This window comes from Mytilus trossulus, chromosome 11 (assembly GCF_036588685.1).
Source record: "Mytilus trossulus isolate FHL-02 chromosome 11, PNRI_Mtr1.1.1.hap1, whole genome shotgun sequence".
Lineage (NCBI taxonomy): Eukaryota > Metazoa > Mollusca > Bivalvia > Mytilida > Mytilidae > Mytilus > Mytilus trossulus.
This window is the reverse complement of record NC_086383.1, coordinates 17,698,579-17,716,330: the sequence shown is the minus strand read 5'-3', so window position 1 is coordinate 17,716,330 and position 17,752 is coordinate 17,698,579. Positions and strand designations below refer to the sequence as shown.

At 31.9% G+C, this 17,752-nt stretch overlaps 1 protein-coding gene across 1 annotated transcript; it reads left to right on the top strand.

Moving 5' to 3' along the window:
- The first annotated feature begins 2,257 nt into the window (after positions 1-2,257).
- LOC134689789 (uncharacterized) lies at positions 2,258-8,079 on the top strand. Its single transcript, XM_063549759.1, has 2 exons — positions 2,258-2,588; positions 5,967-8,079. Exons 1-2 carry the CDS (start codon positions 2,258-2,260, stop codon positions 8,006-8,008), a joined length of 2,373 nt encoding a protein of 790 aa, XP_063405829.1. The 3' UTR covers positions 8,009-8,079.
- Positions 8,080-17,752: the final 9,673 nt, after the last annotated feature.

The following is a 17,752-nucleotide window of genomic DNA, read 5'->3' as shown; positions in this document are numbered from 1 at the left end:
GAAATACTACAGACTACATACATTTTATGATATTATTGGTTTGTTGTTGGTTTTTTTTGGAGGGGGGGGTAAGACTTCAGTTCATTTTGTTTCGATTGAGACAAAGACTAACTTTGATTCTTATAAAATGTAGAATATTTTTTATTTAAATAAATTCATGAATGTAGAAAAAGTTAAAAAGGTCAATAGAACAACGTCTCTTGTTGGCTCAGTATTGTTTTCTAAATGAGTCTTGCCTTAATAAGAGCTGGCTGTACTTAACTTATGTAGAATGGTTTAGGTGGGGAATAATTGTGTACTCTTATATCTGTTTATTGTATCTTTTTGTGTCGGGATGTATAAGTACCCAGCCACGTCCACTTATATTTTTAGTCTATCTGATGAGTTAAGCATTTTTCAACTGAAATTTATAGTTCGTTCTTATGTTGTACTGTTATACCACTGTCCCAGGTTAGTGGGAGGGTTTGGATCCCGCTAACATGTTTAACCCCGTTACATTATTTATGTTTGTGCCTGTCACAAGTTAGGAGTCTATAATTCAGTGGTTGTCGTTTGTTTATGTGTTTCAATTTTGTGTTTCGTTCATTTTTATACATAAATAAGGCCTTTAGTTTTCACGTTTGAATTGTTTTACATTGTCTTATCGGGCCTTTTATAGCTGACTTTGCGGTATGGTCTTTGCTCTTTGTTGATGGCCGTACGGTGACCTATAGTTGTTAATGTTTGTGTCATTTTGGTCTTTTTCTGGGTAGTAGTCTCATTGGCAATCTTCTTTTGTATATGTACTTACAGAGTTAGTGGAGATGAGACTTTTGGTAAAGTATTGTCATCCGTTATTTATATTCACTTACAAAAACAAACTTTGTAAACTTTTATCTTTTTTAATATAGTCATTCATGTAAGTTTGTTTTTATAAGTAAACAAAATATTTGAACATTGTCAAAATTTTACACAAGTATATGCAACAATGACATGGGTTATTTACCTTTTATAGCCAAACACTAGTTTTAAAACTGGTTTAGAATGCATAACATAGGACGATAATGAAAACATAGATAAAAGTTTAACGATAAGGTCAAATGCATTTTGCATTGTTGTCTCACGATTTCTTGACAAAATTTTCCTTTTTTTTAGTCCTGAACACATACTTGAAGAATAAATATAAAATCTTAATTTATTTAGAAGAAACAATTTGTAAAACACTATACGGTTTTTTTTAATTACATGACGGTCTATAAGAATGTCTAAATTGTCGTTTTAATTTGATTGTCAAAGATAATTTTAAGTGTATTTACACAGACGTGCCATCCTTTTTATTCATAGAGTTTTCAATATAATTATTCATTTCAAAGGCAGTATTATGTATGTTGACAAGTAACACACAAAGAGTGTCATAGATCTACAGTATTTTGTTGTTATGATCAAATACATAATCATTAAAGTTTATCAAGCGATACGAAAAACTTTAAATTCGATCACAACTAAAGATTAATGACAAAGTGACTTAAATAATTGTGATATTAATAGCACAAACGTAATTGGAAATTCCATTTTCTAAAACGACTAGTAATATTATTTGATACTTGAGTAACTTTGTGTAGTTTCATAAGATACCAAATGACCATCATTGTTACTGTGTCGTGCCAATACAGTATTATGTTGCAATAATCAACTAACTTAACAATATTAATTCAACATATATGTGAGAAAAGATTTAGATTACATCAGAGTTATAAATAAATGACAGATTGATTTATTGGGATATCAAAAGCGAGAAATTACTCTCGAACATGTTGGATTTAACGATTCCATTCAATTTGTATAAAGAATAACAAGATCATGTCCGTGCTAGTAAGTTTTGTTGGTGTATTATTTTATGAAATACAAAATGACCATTGTTGTGTTGAGTCTCAAAGCAGTATTTTGTTATTATTATCAAATATAAGTTTGACATAGCTATAGGAATATATTTTTATTACATCGAAGTTATAACAAATGAGTGATCGGGCTAAGTGGAATCTAAAGCGGTAACTACTATAGGTTATAATGTCGATATGAAACAGTTGGCAATAACAATTGTATATATGACAAATTGATTGTATTCAAATAATTCTAACAGGAATGGATTTAACTATACTTTTTATAATTTAAACAGCTATATCAAATTATCAAAACTAGTATACACTTCATTTGTACTTCTTATGAAATAATATAAGCCGTTTACAATATTGCATAATATATTCAATTTAAAGCCAGCATGCACCGAAACCCAAGAAACAAAGGAAAGGATACAGAATATAATGTGTATGGATTGAGGAAAGTAAGCTTCTGGGAAAAGTATGGCGTTCAACGATTTCCTCACCGTGGGAGGCGAAGATACTCACCGTTTGCTTACCAATCGAAAGACGGAGGGATTATTATTTCCAATGACGTTTTTGGCCTAACAATCAGACAGTTTGAACGAATCTATAAAGCTTGTTTAGACAAAAGGAAAACAAGTGAACAGAATATAATTAATATTAGGTATCCTGATAAAACCTCAGATGAATATCTTGAATACTTACAGGAAAGTACAGATTACAATCAAGGTAGTTATATCGTTATATTAACCAATGTCTTGAAATACAAAAAAAGTAAAATTACAAAAATACTGAACACAGAGAAAAATCAATTTGGAAAGTCCATAATCACATGGCAAAATCAAAAAACAAAAACGCGTAAAAACGAATGGACAAAAACTATCATATTCCTGACTTGGTACAGGCATTTTCAAATGTAGATAAATTGTCCAGTTAATACTATTCAATGTGTCTGAGAACTGGTCATTAGGACAGGTCTCAAACAGAAATGTTCAGACAAAAAATGTGTGGGATCCAGGTTGTATAGCTCAGTCAATCCTTCAGCTATATTAGAGTTGTGTATCACTTTCTTACTTATATTTTTGTTTCGTGGGTACTAATTTTCCTGAACTGAGAACTTGCATTTCCGTGTATATTTTATTTCGTGGTTTTGCAAATATATGTGTACACAAAGCTATAGCAAATTTTCAATTCGTTGAACGTTTGAATTCATGGTTAACGTAAACCATCGAAACCCACGAACATTGGTATCCAACAAAAAATAATGAATCCACAATATATTCACAGAATTAGGTCAGAGACCTTAACACCCATGATATGTTTTTGTGACAAATGTTGGGATTCAACAGCATAAACGGTCAAGAAAGTTCAACACAACTGACCTTTGAATGCAAACAAACCCGGATGCGGGTGTTTCTTGCCGCATTGCAGAAATAGTTGTGACCTTCTTCTGTTGTTTGTTCTATGGTCGGGTTGTTGTCTCTTAGACACATTCTCAATTTCCATTCTCAATTTTATATCTAATTACTTACAAAGACGTCAATAATAATACAGTTGATATTTTATTTGATATTTGAAAATGACGTTTATGTTGTCGCTGATAGTACATACAGTATATAGTATATTAATTAAGACAATATCAATAAACACAAACATTCACAAAAAAAAGACAAACTGTTAAAACCATGCGTTAGATATGAACTTCAGGACCCTTCTTACCAAGAAAGTAAGGTCATTTATTCGGAGAAGGCATGTATAGATACACAATTTAATCACGCCCTCCTGTATGTTTTGTCCATCTGATGAGTTATGCCTTTTTCCATTGATTTTTATAGTTCGTTCTTATGTTGTGCTATTATACCACTGTCCCAGGTTAGGGGGAGGGTTTAGGTGTTACATATTTGTTTTTCGTTCATTTTTTTTTTATATAAATAAGGCCATTAATTTTCTCGTTTGAATTGTGTAACATTGTCATTTTGGGTGGCATTTTATAGCTGACTATTCGATATGGGCTTCGCTTATTGTTGAAGACCGTACGGTGACCTATAGTTGTTTATTTCTGTGACATTGTGGTCTCTTGTAGAGAGTTGTCTCATTGTCAATCATATCACATCTTCTTTTTTATAATTACCAAAATCCCTCACTTCATAAAGACCACGTTGTACAAATTGTAAATTAGTCACTCAAATAATTTTGTTTAGGTTTCGATACTTTACGATGAACTGATGTTAAAGGACGAAACAGTCTTTCACATGTTTCTACATCACAGTTAATTGACATGATTTTACACTAGTAATTTTGAGGCCCTTTATAGCTTGTTGTTCGGTGTGAGCCAAGGCTCCGTGTTGAAGGCCGTACTTTAACCTATAATGGTTTAATTTTTAAATTGTTATTTGGATGGAGAGTTGTCTCATTGGCACTCACACCACATCTTCCTATATCTATGATTAATGTATTTGGATTGGCCGTCTCCTTTTAATAGCAGACTTTTTTTGTAAATGTTATGACCAAAGACCCGTCTTAATTCCATTGAATTAATAAACTCAACTATACTTGACGTTATCTTGATAACATGTATTTGATAATAATCAAAAAGATTCTCAATATACTGCCGAAATTTACCCAAGGAATTTACCTTTAATTAATCAAATTTAAAAAGTAAAAATAACAGTCTTATTCTATATTTAGATATTTCAGTTTTCCATGAGATTCTCCACAATAAAATATTTACTACAAATGGGACGTTTTATCGTTCCCTATTGTTAATTTTCTTTTTCTGGATGATGATGTTCTTTACGCACATTCTTACAGGTTCAATAGTCGCGATGGCCGTGTCTGATGTGACGTTTTAGATTTTTACGAACGTACTCTACAATAAGTATGTATCATTGGTATTTTATAAAGCCAGAGATTTCGTTACCACAAAATAGTTTTACTCAATTCTTCCATAGATATAAAGGTTTGGTTTGAAGTCAGGTTGTACCTTTTTAAAAAACTTATTTCAAACAGTACAACACCTGAAAACAGAATTATATAATTACATTTACGGAAATGTTGTTTATCGCGACCGAACATTTAGAGACAATCCTGGCAAATTAATTGACTCTTTAAGAATATTGAAAAATTATTGGCATAAGGAAAATATAAAAGATAACTCAAATTGTACGTATGCTAAGTATGGAAAGCGTGTTCTTATGTGATCTTATTATGCTAATGTCAGTAAAATTAAGTCGGAAATCTATAAATACATGTTATAACTCAAAATGCTTAATTGTTTTCATTTTATGTTATTACAAAATTGCTTTCATAGACGAAACGTCCAGTTTTGAAATTTTAAACGTCATTGAATGCCTTGTTTGAACTTAAGAATTTGAGGCAACGTATTAAATTATATAAAATGTTTGGCATTAACCAGTCCCATAAGGTCGCGTTTCGTTCGAATGCCATTTTATATGAAATATCTAATTGAAGGGAAATGTTTTAACATTTTAATTGTTTGTAAATTTGAAAAGAGGTTGATTACTTATTTACAGTTTGTCGAGGTTCCTATTGTTTTTTTTTCTGGAGTTTTTACGATTCCTTCCGTTTTCGTTGTTACCTTTATTTCGCCCTTTTCCCTGTCATGTAATTATTTCATTTTAATGTTATAATTGGCGTTTGGCATGCCACAAAACCTGGTTCAGCCCATTTTTTTACATAAAATGCCCTGTACCAAATCAAGAAAATGGCCATTGTTACATTATAGTTCGTTTTTATGTGTGTTACATTTCGGTGTTGTGTCTCTGTTTTGTCATAAATCTCTTATATTTGATACGTTTCTCTCAGTTTTAGTTTGTAACCCGGATTTGTGTTTTCTCTATCGATTTATGAATTTTGAAAAGCGGTATACTGCTGTTGCCTTTATTTTTCGATTTTTAAAAATTGATCAGTGCTAAATGTGTATTGTCATAGTTTTAGATTCACGACGTTGTTACCCAGTATGTCTACATTTAACTCAATGTTGATAGTATACTATGAATGATCAATTGTTATAATAACCAAGACAAATGTATGTACACAAAAATCATGAAACTTTTAAGATACATAGTTGAACATATTTTTTTATAGATTACGTGACCTGGCCGGGAAATAATTTGAAAGAAAGATTCTTATACGAATACTTAGTCAATACAGCTGGTTCAGAAATAGATATGCGTAAACGACAACAACTTTTTTTGACACACGATATGATACAGAATAAAATTATGCTAAATTTAGGTTCAGGATATACAGAAATAACGGCTGGAAGTTTAGCAGAGGGCTTGGACATGCGAGGTAGTGGCATTGATATAATGTACGTCATCACGGACGTAGACGTATTACGGGATGAAAAGAACACCAAACACCAAATACAAGGGACAACACTGATCATGGAGACTGACAATGAATATCCTGGATTTACTAGACTCCGATTACTAGCAGGAGGAGAAGGCGAGTCTTACTTTACACCACATGAATGCTTTGAAGTTACTAATAAAGGCTTATATTTATCAGTGAACAAATTTGTTAGTAATATTAAACAGAAACTTCACCGTCATTATATTGTATCATATCACGGCCCCTGTTTAACAGATCACTGTCAAAACGTGGATTATGCATACTGTCTTCGGAGTGAATATTTACCTTACAATGCAATACACTGGGCTTCGCGTTATCGAAGGCAATGGCCGCCCAAATCTGTAGTTGACAAGATTAAAAACGACGGATGTATGTTAGTACCCATTGGACCAAGGACCTTGTCAGATTGTAATGTATTATGGAGAATATCTTTTTCTGTTGCCGAAAAAATACTTGTTCATTCGTTTAATTACCCTCAACTCTTGTGTTACTGTCTTCTCAAACTGACATTAAAACAAATCGTTGACACAGACACATGTGCAAAAGGTTTATTATGCTCTTACTATCTGAAAACAGTTTTATTCTGGGTTTCTGAAGAAATCGGTATTGAAACATTTCAATTCTCTAAATTACATTCTTGTTTTTCTCACTGCTTACATAAATTAATATTATGGGTAAATAATTGTTATTGTCCGAATTATTTTATACCAGCACAGAATATGTTCTTAGGAAAAATCGGAACCGATAATAATGAAATTCTAAAAAATGTATTGAATAGCATAAAGTGTGGCGGAATCGATGGATTGATACAGAATGTTTGTCAATACGACAATGTACTTCCTCCTTTATTAAGTGCTCAGACTATACCATCTTTTGTTATGTTCGACTTACTTTTTTACAGGATATCACATTTAGTATTAGCCCGTCTGTCTGACATATCACAATGTTTGAAATTGCTAAATATTACTGAATGTTTAATTCAGTCGAAATCGTCTGAGTTTATTGTTGAAGTATGTAAATATCATCATACTGAAATAAGTCAGTTTGCGGCACAACTTCTACCAACACAATTCGTAACAACTGAAAGGTACAAAATACACAAATATTGTCATAAACATTTACAGAGACATGTATTGTCGAAATGCGCATCTGGTGCAACAAAATTGGTACCGTTGATTTTATTACAGGACGGTATTAAAACAAATGCTGCATCGGGCTGGTTGTTATACGCATCGTTTTATTATGTGACAGGACAGTTCAATGTAACTTTAAAACTTACGGATTATGTTCTGTCAAAGTGTTCACCTGATATGATACTACTTGGAGGTCAACATTGCCAAGACAGACATGTCAATTATTACAGAAATCAAGTACATTCCACAATGACACTTCGTGACAAGGTGAGAATGGCAGTTGTTAATAATGTTAGATACGTACAGCAATCATCGTTAATACCGCAGGAACTTCAGCTAGAGGTGTGTGACCATTACATAGTTGTACCTCCGATAGTTATGTCCCACTGTCTTAGATTTCTCTGCTTTCATCATAAAGGCGATTTGTTTAACAGACAACAGGCTTTATGTGATTTACGTTCAACAATAAAAAGAAGACATCTAATTGATGTAAATACCTTATCTATATCAATAACAATACTTGGAGTATGCTGTGAAATATCAAATGATCTAAAAACAGCTTATCAGTGTTATGAAGAAGCTTTACAATGTGAGTGTTATATATGTGCTACCGCTGAAACAAGGAGATCAAAACTGTAAGCACTATCTGTGTAGTCTTTAAATGCATATTCAATTACTGCATGTATGATATTGAATAATACTATGACATAAGTGATCAGCTTCTTACAACACCTTTCATTTATACTAATAGAATTAATATAGTCAAACCGATTTAAAATAAAATCACATTCAAATGATTTTTTTTTATCTGTACACATTTAGGGAAATAAATTGACCAAGTCACATCCATTGAATAAATAATATTTGGCAACAGATATTTTTAGAGCGAATGTACTGAAAACAATAAACATCAATCTAAACCAATGCAATTGGCTTTAATATTGATTCACTTATAGGGTCTTGCATCGGAACTAAACACATTATTTTCAAAAACAAGTTGTTGGCATGCCACGGGTTATGTTCTTATCATATATGTTATGATGGTATGATACTAAACCCCTAACGGGAAGGATTGTGCCTGATATTCATATGATGTTCCTGTTTACCGAACACTTGCATATTTTTACACTATAAATATTATCCACTTGCGGCGGGGGTATCATCAGTGAGCAGTAGCTCGCAGTTTCACTTGTTTCAAACGACATGTCCAATTGAACCATCTATAGTGCGTTAATTATAGATATAGTTGGGTATCATGTGTCATGAATTGTTAGCTATGGTGATATTTAATCAACGATCATCACTTTTTGCAAAACAAACAAAAAACAAATTAAGGTTAGGTTTGCGTACACAGGGAAATAACTCGAATTCAAATAATAAAGGAGGGACGCGCCATTTTAAATTGCGTTAATTAACCAATGTTCGATAACTACAATATTATCGAAAAAAAAACAACACCTACCTCAAAATCACTGTTTTGATGTAATTTTATCAACATTTGAATCGTATATGTTATGACCTTCAGTTTGTTAGCTTTCATTTATATGACGTCACGTTTAGTCATACCGTCTTCGTGCAAAAACAATCCATATAGTTTCGCGGGGTTTTATTTTATTTTATAAATATACATGTTTATGTCCCCGCCGTAGCAAAAAGGGCATTGCTTTATATCCTTGTCTGTTTGTACGTTGATCCGAATGTATGTATCATAGTGTATGTCCGTTTTTATAAAATTAGTTTCCATTGTCTAACTTTAGTCTTCCTCAACCAACTGATATAAAACTTATGCACAATGCTTTTTGCCACAAAATACAGAATAGATTTGAATGTTGATGTCGTCACTTTTATAGTTCTAGATTCATGCATGGTCGGAGAGTGGATACATTTCTTCTTTTTCCCTTCCCCTTTTTCTTGTCTTCCGCCATAAAACCAACAAAAAACAATGTATGGGCAGCTGATTTCAATAGAAATCGGTCTAATATCTTGTGTTTTTATGGCTTGTCCCCGTATTGTCCTTTCACAAGTTAGAAGTGTTGTTTATTCTGCATTTAGAACCCCGGTAACTTTTTCATTGACCGTTAAGCTGTCTTGTTATTGAATTTGTAAGTCTGATGCACGCTGTTTCCGATTTTTTTTACATTATAAATATAAATTATAAAAACGCAGGATTGAATGAAAACGGCACATTTTTGTGACACTTTTAGTCAATTTAGTTTAAAAATTTACATAATGCGCCATGTGTTTTACTGATAGAGGATGCATATATATTTTCTCAGATATTTTTATTGCACGATTTTACGAATGATAGAATGTTGAACTTGGTCTTTTCCGAAAATATGCACACAACCCACACGTTACATCATTCGAAATGTATTTAATTTTTATCAATCACTGTTCAAACTGACGGAGTTTTCTATTAGTATTTTTTTATGGATGCATTAAGACACAACTATTGAATTGTGTCGTCCTGAACATGCCTGAAGTATTTGCCCCTGGGCATTTTACAACTCTAATCAAAAATACTTATATGCATATCAGTCAGCTTTGAATCAATTTATCTAAAAACAAGGATGATAATATGTGTTCCTACACCTGCACAGACTCACTATAAAATCCGGGAAATTGTTAGTTTTTTCTCCGTATATAAAAGATCATAGTAAAGTAGTGACGACGCTCGGAGTATGTTTTTAAGGTGGTTTTCTGATTTTTTCGTTTCTGTTCTCTAATTTTAGTTTGTTTTTACCAAGTGTTATAAAATGTATACGTAATGCTTTATAATGTTTCAGGTTTATGTAAATAAAGGCAACAGTAGTATACCGCTGTTCAAAACTCATAAATCCATGGACAAAAAAGAAAATCGGGGTATCAAACTAAAACCGAGGCATGATTTTATGATAAGAAGGGGCATCATTAATGTCCCATGGACATATTTTCCATTTATTCCAAGCTCTAACATATTATTTCTTTGTCCTAGCGTGGACAGTATATCTGAATTTGTGAACATCAAATTGTCAATTGACGATGGAGATTCATCACCTACAGTGCCGTCACTCCTGTGAACTTCATTGAACTGATTTTAATTTATTAAAATGTGGAAGAATATAATTGTTTCCTTCAAAATCAGAGTCTTGTACATGTATTGATACACAAATATGACCAAAGTTAAACAACTCCCCTCCCGACTGATAGTTGTGGGCATAAAAGTTAAGAGACGACATCAAAAGTTTAATGTTGGATAAAAAAAAAAAAAATCACATAGTTTGTTCACTGACCCTCCCCTCCCCTCATCACTTAATTTGGGAACATTGATTATTCGATATGGTAAATCTATGTCAAATTAACAAAACTTGCAGAAACTTTTATCCCCCAACCCCATACTAATTTGAAGTAAGTTTTACATCCTACATTGATCTTTTGATGTCATCCCTAAGTTAATCACTGGTTTTTTTCTCATTGGTTATGGTAAATCCCAAAGTGTTACAACACAAAATGATTATTTATAAAAAGATGTTATTAAAGATGACTTTCTTCTTTGCAGATCAACAAAAAAGATATGTTTGTGTTTTACAGAAGTGAAAGATAAACACGTATAACGTCCATTTCAGTAAAAACGAATTCGGGGACATACCAATTTTATTAGCTCGTTACAATGCAAACAGTTAATTCCTTAAGTTCACATTTTTTTCACCTGGAAAAGGGATATTTTTGGCTTTTTGTTGCCATGGCAACTGGTTTTTTAACCCAAATATAAAAAAAATCTTGTTTTTAATTATAATGTATTACTAATGAATGGACCTGAATTATTTATACATGTTTTATTTAGTTTTATTTTTTTATAGTCACTCGCATACATTATTATTTCAGAAGAATTCAAACACAATTTCCCCCTTAAAAATCTTTAAAAATTGGAATTTTGAGCTTTTCACCTGAAAAAACGGAACGGGCGATGTTTGATTTTTTTTCATTAAATGATTGGGTAGTCCTCCCTGAACAAAATGTGGTATCATATTGATATAATATCACTACGAAACAAATCTAGGTTTCATGCAAACCTCGCCTTAAGGATATCAACTAAAACTGAAGAAATAAAAGGCACTCTAACCAGAACAAGACCGAATGCCTTGACAGTTTAAGCGTTTGTTTTGCATGCATTAACATCTTTGCCGATTTAAATTCAACATGATGTAAAAATCGTAGGTACTTCTTATCGATGACATTACAATACATTAGATGTAACGATGTATGGATGCCTTATGAGGAAAAAACACGATTACGCGAGGTCAAAGTTGCTTAAATCGTGTCAAACCACTTTAACATGATATAAATACACCATTGCGTGATTAAAATACGTAATAACATGATACAGATATGATACCTCTTAATATAAGGAAAATTCTTCGATACGTGATGGGTTGACTACTTTACTAGAAGTGATAACCTCATTACGTTATGTTGGTTCATATTTCTTTACATGATCTGAAAACTTCTTTACATTTTGTGCTAACTTCTTTATAAAAAAACATGTATAACTTTATGTGAAAGCTTTATAACGTTATGTTGTTACTTCTTTGTAAGAAAGATATATAACGTTATGTGAAAACTTCGTTACGTTATGTTGTTACTTATTTATAAGAACACTATACAATGATATGCGAAAACTTTATTCAGTTATGTGGTTGCTTCTTTATAAGAAAGATATATAACGTTATCGGAACACTTCATTATGTTATGCGGTTGTTTCTTATTTTAAGAAACACATAGTCCTTTATTATGACAAAACATCTTTATAAGAACACGGAACCGGTCGGACCTCTTTATGAATACATTTTTTTACATAAAAGTCATACGGTTATCCGACATGCATCAAGGTCCTTGTATACATTAAAATTTGAAGAATAGGATACACTGCATTTGGTAGGAGAACTCGTAAAATGAGAAGATAACCAAAATCGCAACGACACGAAATACAAGCAAACGCACTGATATGTAACAAAACAATATGACGTAACGAAACGTACTACAAAATTAAGAAACAAAACACAACAAAAAAAAGCAAAAATTAGTTGAAACAAAACCTGTGTTAATAATTGAATTGATGTTGAAAGTCAAAATCAAAATTATCCTAAAAGCTAAACATTAAATTATTATTGCAGTAATACATATACATGACGTGCAGATGATCATTATATTTATCAAATTATAAGTATAGTGAATTTCTTCGTTCATGAACTATTGATATTAGGTCAAAGTCAGATTGAACCTGCCTGTAGGACATATTCAACATAAGTAAAAGACTTTCAGACAGTTAATATGGTGCACATACAGCTTTTGGTATATCAGAGATGTAACCAATAAATATAATAATGTTATTACCTTCATTGCATTCTGTAAAGTCCTTTAAGTATTCCATATATTCTTCTGAGGTCTTGTCATGGTATCTTAGGTTTAGTGTATATTGTTCGTGTGATTTTCTTCTATTTAAACAAGATTTAAAAATTTGGTCAAACTGTCTGATAGTTAAACCAATATTTGAGATGACAATCCTCCCGTCTGCAGATTGGTAAGCAAATGGTGAGTATCTGCGTCTCCCACGATAAGGAAATTGTTTGATGCCATATTTTTCCCAGAAGTTGACTTTCCTCAATCTGTACTCCTTATGATCGTTATACTTTTCTAATTTGTTTCTTGAGTTATGGTTCATGTTAGCTGTAAACTAGAAATTAAATGCCTTGTGTAATGCTGTGAAAGTCTAACAGTAGTTCATAACGAAATACATCTTTTTATGTATACTGTATTGACAATCTAATATATATGTTAAGGACTAACGTTTAGTCCCTTCCTGCTCAAAAACAAATGCCTATAGCGACACATATTTTTTTTATATATACTTTACATCGAATATGATTTCTGCTTTCGATTCGACGAAGCCCAGTAGCTCATTTATTTGTGACTCCGATGTATTTAAAATCTATTCGTATTGCTTTAAAAATGTAAACATTTGTTATCATATAAACATACGAAACTTTATTGCTAAGACACACTAAACAACAAAAGCAATTTTGCATATACTGAAACTACACAAAAAAACTTACTCAAATGTGCAAATACTCTTTGTTTTGCTTTCAATATCCCAATTAACTAAATTAATCTGTCATTTATTTTTAACTTCGATATAATTTATTTTTTATTATAGCCATGTTTAAGTTTCTATGTTTAACTAGTTGTCTATAACAACATAACACTGTATTGACACACTACACTGCTATGGTTATTTAGCACATTTTCTAACTACCCAAAACAAATAACTCAATTTACAAATAGTATTGTTACATGGTTTTACACTGGTAATTTTGGAACCCTTTATAGCTTGTTGTTCGGTGTGAGCCAGGGCTCCGTGTTGAAGGCCGTACTTTAACCTATAATGGTTTACTTTTTAAATTGTTTTTTGGATGGAGAGTTGTCTCAATGGCACTCACACCACATCTTCCTATATCTACTAACATAACATCCGATATATAAAATAGAAATTTTGCTTTCAATATCACAACCGTAATCTAATTTGACCTGTATTTAATCTTTGGCTGCTATGTTAACTTATACTTTAATATATTTGATTAGAATACACCAAACTGTGTTGCTATGACACACTTACATTTGGAAATTTGCATTTGGTTAAACTAGACACCAACAAATGTAACCGCATTTACAAAGGAATATTATACTCCTTTACAAAATGGACACAAACATAAAATCCAATATTTCCAAATGAAATTCTGATTTCGATATCATGACAATTTACAAAGTCACTCTGTCATTTTTATTAAACGTTGATGTATTTTAACTCTATTCGTGTCGTTTTGTTAAACTCTTATAATTATATTTATCTGATCAAACAGCAAAATCCTGCATGGCCATTACACATTTTATGTGTTATTTGTCAATATACTTATTACATGCTTTTAAATGAAGAGTAATAATGAAATACTCTCTGTATTAAAATGCATGGCACACCTGTGTACAATTAAATTTAAATAATCAAAACTTTTGACTTCAAATCAAATACAGACGACAACTTAAATATTAGTACAGACCGTCATGCAATTAAAATACAGTAAAGTGTTTGAAGGTTTTTCCTAAATATGATAAACAATTAAGATTTCAGAATGATTTCTGTTTAATAAACATTAAATACTTTATACTGTCTTTCTCCCTACGCATGACAGAAATGTTATGTAGTGGCGGTTAACGAAAACATTAGCATTGCTTAGTTTATCATGTTAATCTTTTGTAATAGAAATACATAATAATATATTAATTAGTTTTTAGATGTAGCTAACAAAGTCCTTATAACTGTCTAATGTAACATTCGTTTACTGTAACAGTGGACATTTTTTTAACGTTAAATAAGCTAATATTAAAAAAGTACCTGCTAGTTCAGCTCTGTAATTACTATTAGATAACTCTGGTTAAGTTCCCCATCAATCTATAATTAAGGGGAGATAACTAATTCGGCTTTTATTTATAGTCATTTTCAAAAATGAGGAACGTTTCTTTATATTGGTATGTAACAATATTAACTGCGAGTACTCTCAGATCTTTTCATTGTGTCTTTCTGTGTCGGGATGTATGTTCCCGGCCAAGTTCACTTACGTTTTGTCTATCTGTTGAGTTAAGCCTTTATAGTTCGTTCTTATGTTGTACTGTTATACCACTGTCCGAGGTAAGGGGGTTGGTTTGGATCCCGTTGACATGTTTAACCCTGTCCCATTATTTATGTATGTGTCCGTCCCAAGTAAGGAGCCTGTAATTTAGTGGTTGTCGTTCGTTTATGTGTTACATATTTGTTTTTCGTTCATGTTTTTACATAAATAAGGCTGTTAGTTTTCTCGTTTGAATTGTTTTACATTGTCTTATCAGGGCCTTTTAAAGCTGACTATGCGGTATGGGCTTTGCTCATTGTTGAAGGCCGTACGGTTACCTATAGTTGTTAATGTTTTGTCATTTTGGTCTTTTGTAGAGAGTTGTCTCATTGGCACTCACACCACATCTTCCTATATCTATCAATATCTTTGATACACCAATAACAAAAACTGAAATCTATTGAATTGATACATTCTGTTATTATTCAAAATTATATCAGAAACCTATACTTACTTATAAAAAATAATGAACCTGTTAAATGGAAATAATACTCGTATGACTTTTTCGAATGGCACATCAATATAAATAATCAAGTGTGCATTCGTGCTCCACCTTCAATGAAGAATCTAAATTATGAATATAACCAAAAGTTGTTAATCTATAAGATAGTGAAGACTAATGAAAGCTAACCCACTGTCAACAGTATTTCTTTGAATTTTTTAGAAGCTTACTCAGAAAAATGCAAGAGCCTATTGACTTTCATGGCTCAATATTAACGTTTTTACACAATATTTTAATAAAAGTAGTTAGGGATTATTTGCTTCGCAATGGATTAGACGCAATATAAATCGTATGCTTGCATCAACTTACCCAAATTTATATTTAATTTTGTACTGAACATTTCGACTCAGTTTGTTTATTCTTATCAATACCTGTTTTAAACAAGTCACATGTACATGTTAAGATCCGACAAAATACCCATATTCCTATATCGTCAAGTAATTACGCTACTTAGTTTGTTTGTTTGTTTGTTTCAAGTCATTCTGTGACAATACAACTACTATATTTTGCAGGATACTTTAAAATAAATGCAACTGCTTCTTTTTAAACGAAATGTACTTGCTGGAATAGTATTCACATCATTTAACATGTTATACACATGACCACCCTGTCTGTTAAGATAATAAGTATATCTGAAAAATCAGTATACTAGCAGTTTAAACAAAACATTCATAAGCAAAACAACAGGAGATGGGTTTTCTCAGGCTCAGTATAGTATGGCCGTTTGAAAGTATTGTTCCTATGAACGCATTTGAGAGAAAAACAAAAAAGGAACTGTTATAATCTACAGGTTTAAAATGAATTAACATAGGATTCTATTTATATTTTATTGGCTCTTCATGGTTTGTTTTTGTATGGGATTTTAAAATATGTTGACATAAAACATCACGACAATACTTTAATTTGGATTAGGAAGTCTTATGTGGGCGAAACGCATTTCTTTCGCAGTAAATTTTAAACCTGATGCCTTTTGTTATCTATTGTTCGTGTGTTTTCCTGGTCTATATGTTCTCCTTTTTATTTGTATTGGAGTCCTGTGATGTTTTTATCTAAAATGTTATATTCAACCTTACCATTATAGCAGGAGATTTGGCATGCCACAAAACCAAATTCAACCAACCCTTTTATCTTTTAAAAATGACATATACCACGTCAGAAAAATTGTCATTGTTATCTTATAGTGCGTTTATGTGTGTGTTACATTAGAACGTTGTGCTTCTGTTATGTCGTTTGTCTTCTCCTATATATGAGTGTGAATTCGCATTGCTATAAGACTCACGGTACTTTTCTATCCCAAATTCATGTATCTAGTTTTGATGTTATATTTGTTTTTCTCATCGGAGTTTGTATAATGCTTAGTTCGGTTGTGTGTTATGTTTAAATGTTGTGTTTCTGTTGTGTCATTTTTCGCCTTATGTTTACACTGTTATCATCCATACATTCAGCACAACCGTTTTTTAACTATCACTTGTATTGGCTATAATTAAATAGTTTGTAATGTAGCGGAAAACATGTCGCATTTTCAGAGAGTACCGTCATTTTAATGTTCTTTTGTTGAACTTATAGAGATTTGTTCTTATGTCCATGTAATTGAATCATAATAAATACCAGGATTAAAAGTTTATCTGTACGCCAGACACGTGTTTCTTGCACACATGTCTCATCAGTGACGCTCGATTCAAAAAATGTTTGAGAGGCCAAATAAAGTTCGAAGTTGAAGAGTACTGAGGACCAAAAATTCCTAAAAGTTTTGTCAAATACAGCTAAGGTAATCCATTCAAGAGGTAGAAAAAGCTTAGTATGTCAAAAATTCAAAGTTTTTTTAACAATTTATTTAATATTATGAATAGATTAATGATAACTCAAGTCAACACAAAAGTACTGACTACTGGACTGGTGATACCCTCGTGGAAACCAATCTCCACAAGCAGTGGCCTCGACCCAATGGTTGTAAATAAAGTTTTGATAGAAACCAGGATTAATTGGTCATTAAAGGAACCAGGATTATAAGTTAGTATGCAAGACACGCGTTTCGTCTACATCAAACGCATCAGGGACGCTCATATCGAAATATGTATCAAGCCAAACAAGTACAAAGTTAAAGGGATTACAATTTTACATACACGCTAAAAACGCGTTTCGTCTACAAAACTCATCAGTTACCCTCGAATCAAAAACTGT

Coding starts and splice junctions, on each gene's coding strand:
- LOC134689789 (XM_063549759.1), top strand. CDS start 2,258: ATGCACCGAAACCCAAGAAACAAAGGAAAGGATACAGAATATAATGTG. Junction 2,589..5,966: donor AAGTACAGATTACAATCAAG/GTAGTTATATCG, acceptor ATTTTTTTATAG/ATTACGTGACCTGGCCGGGA.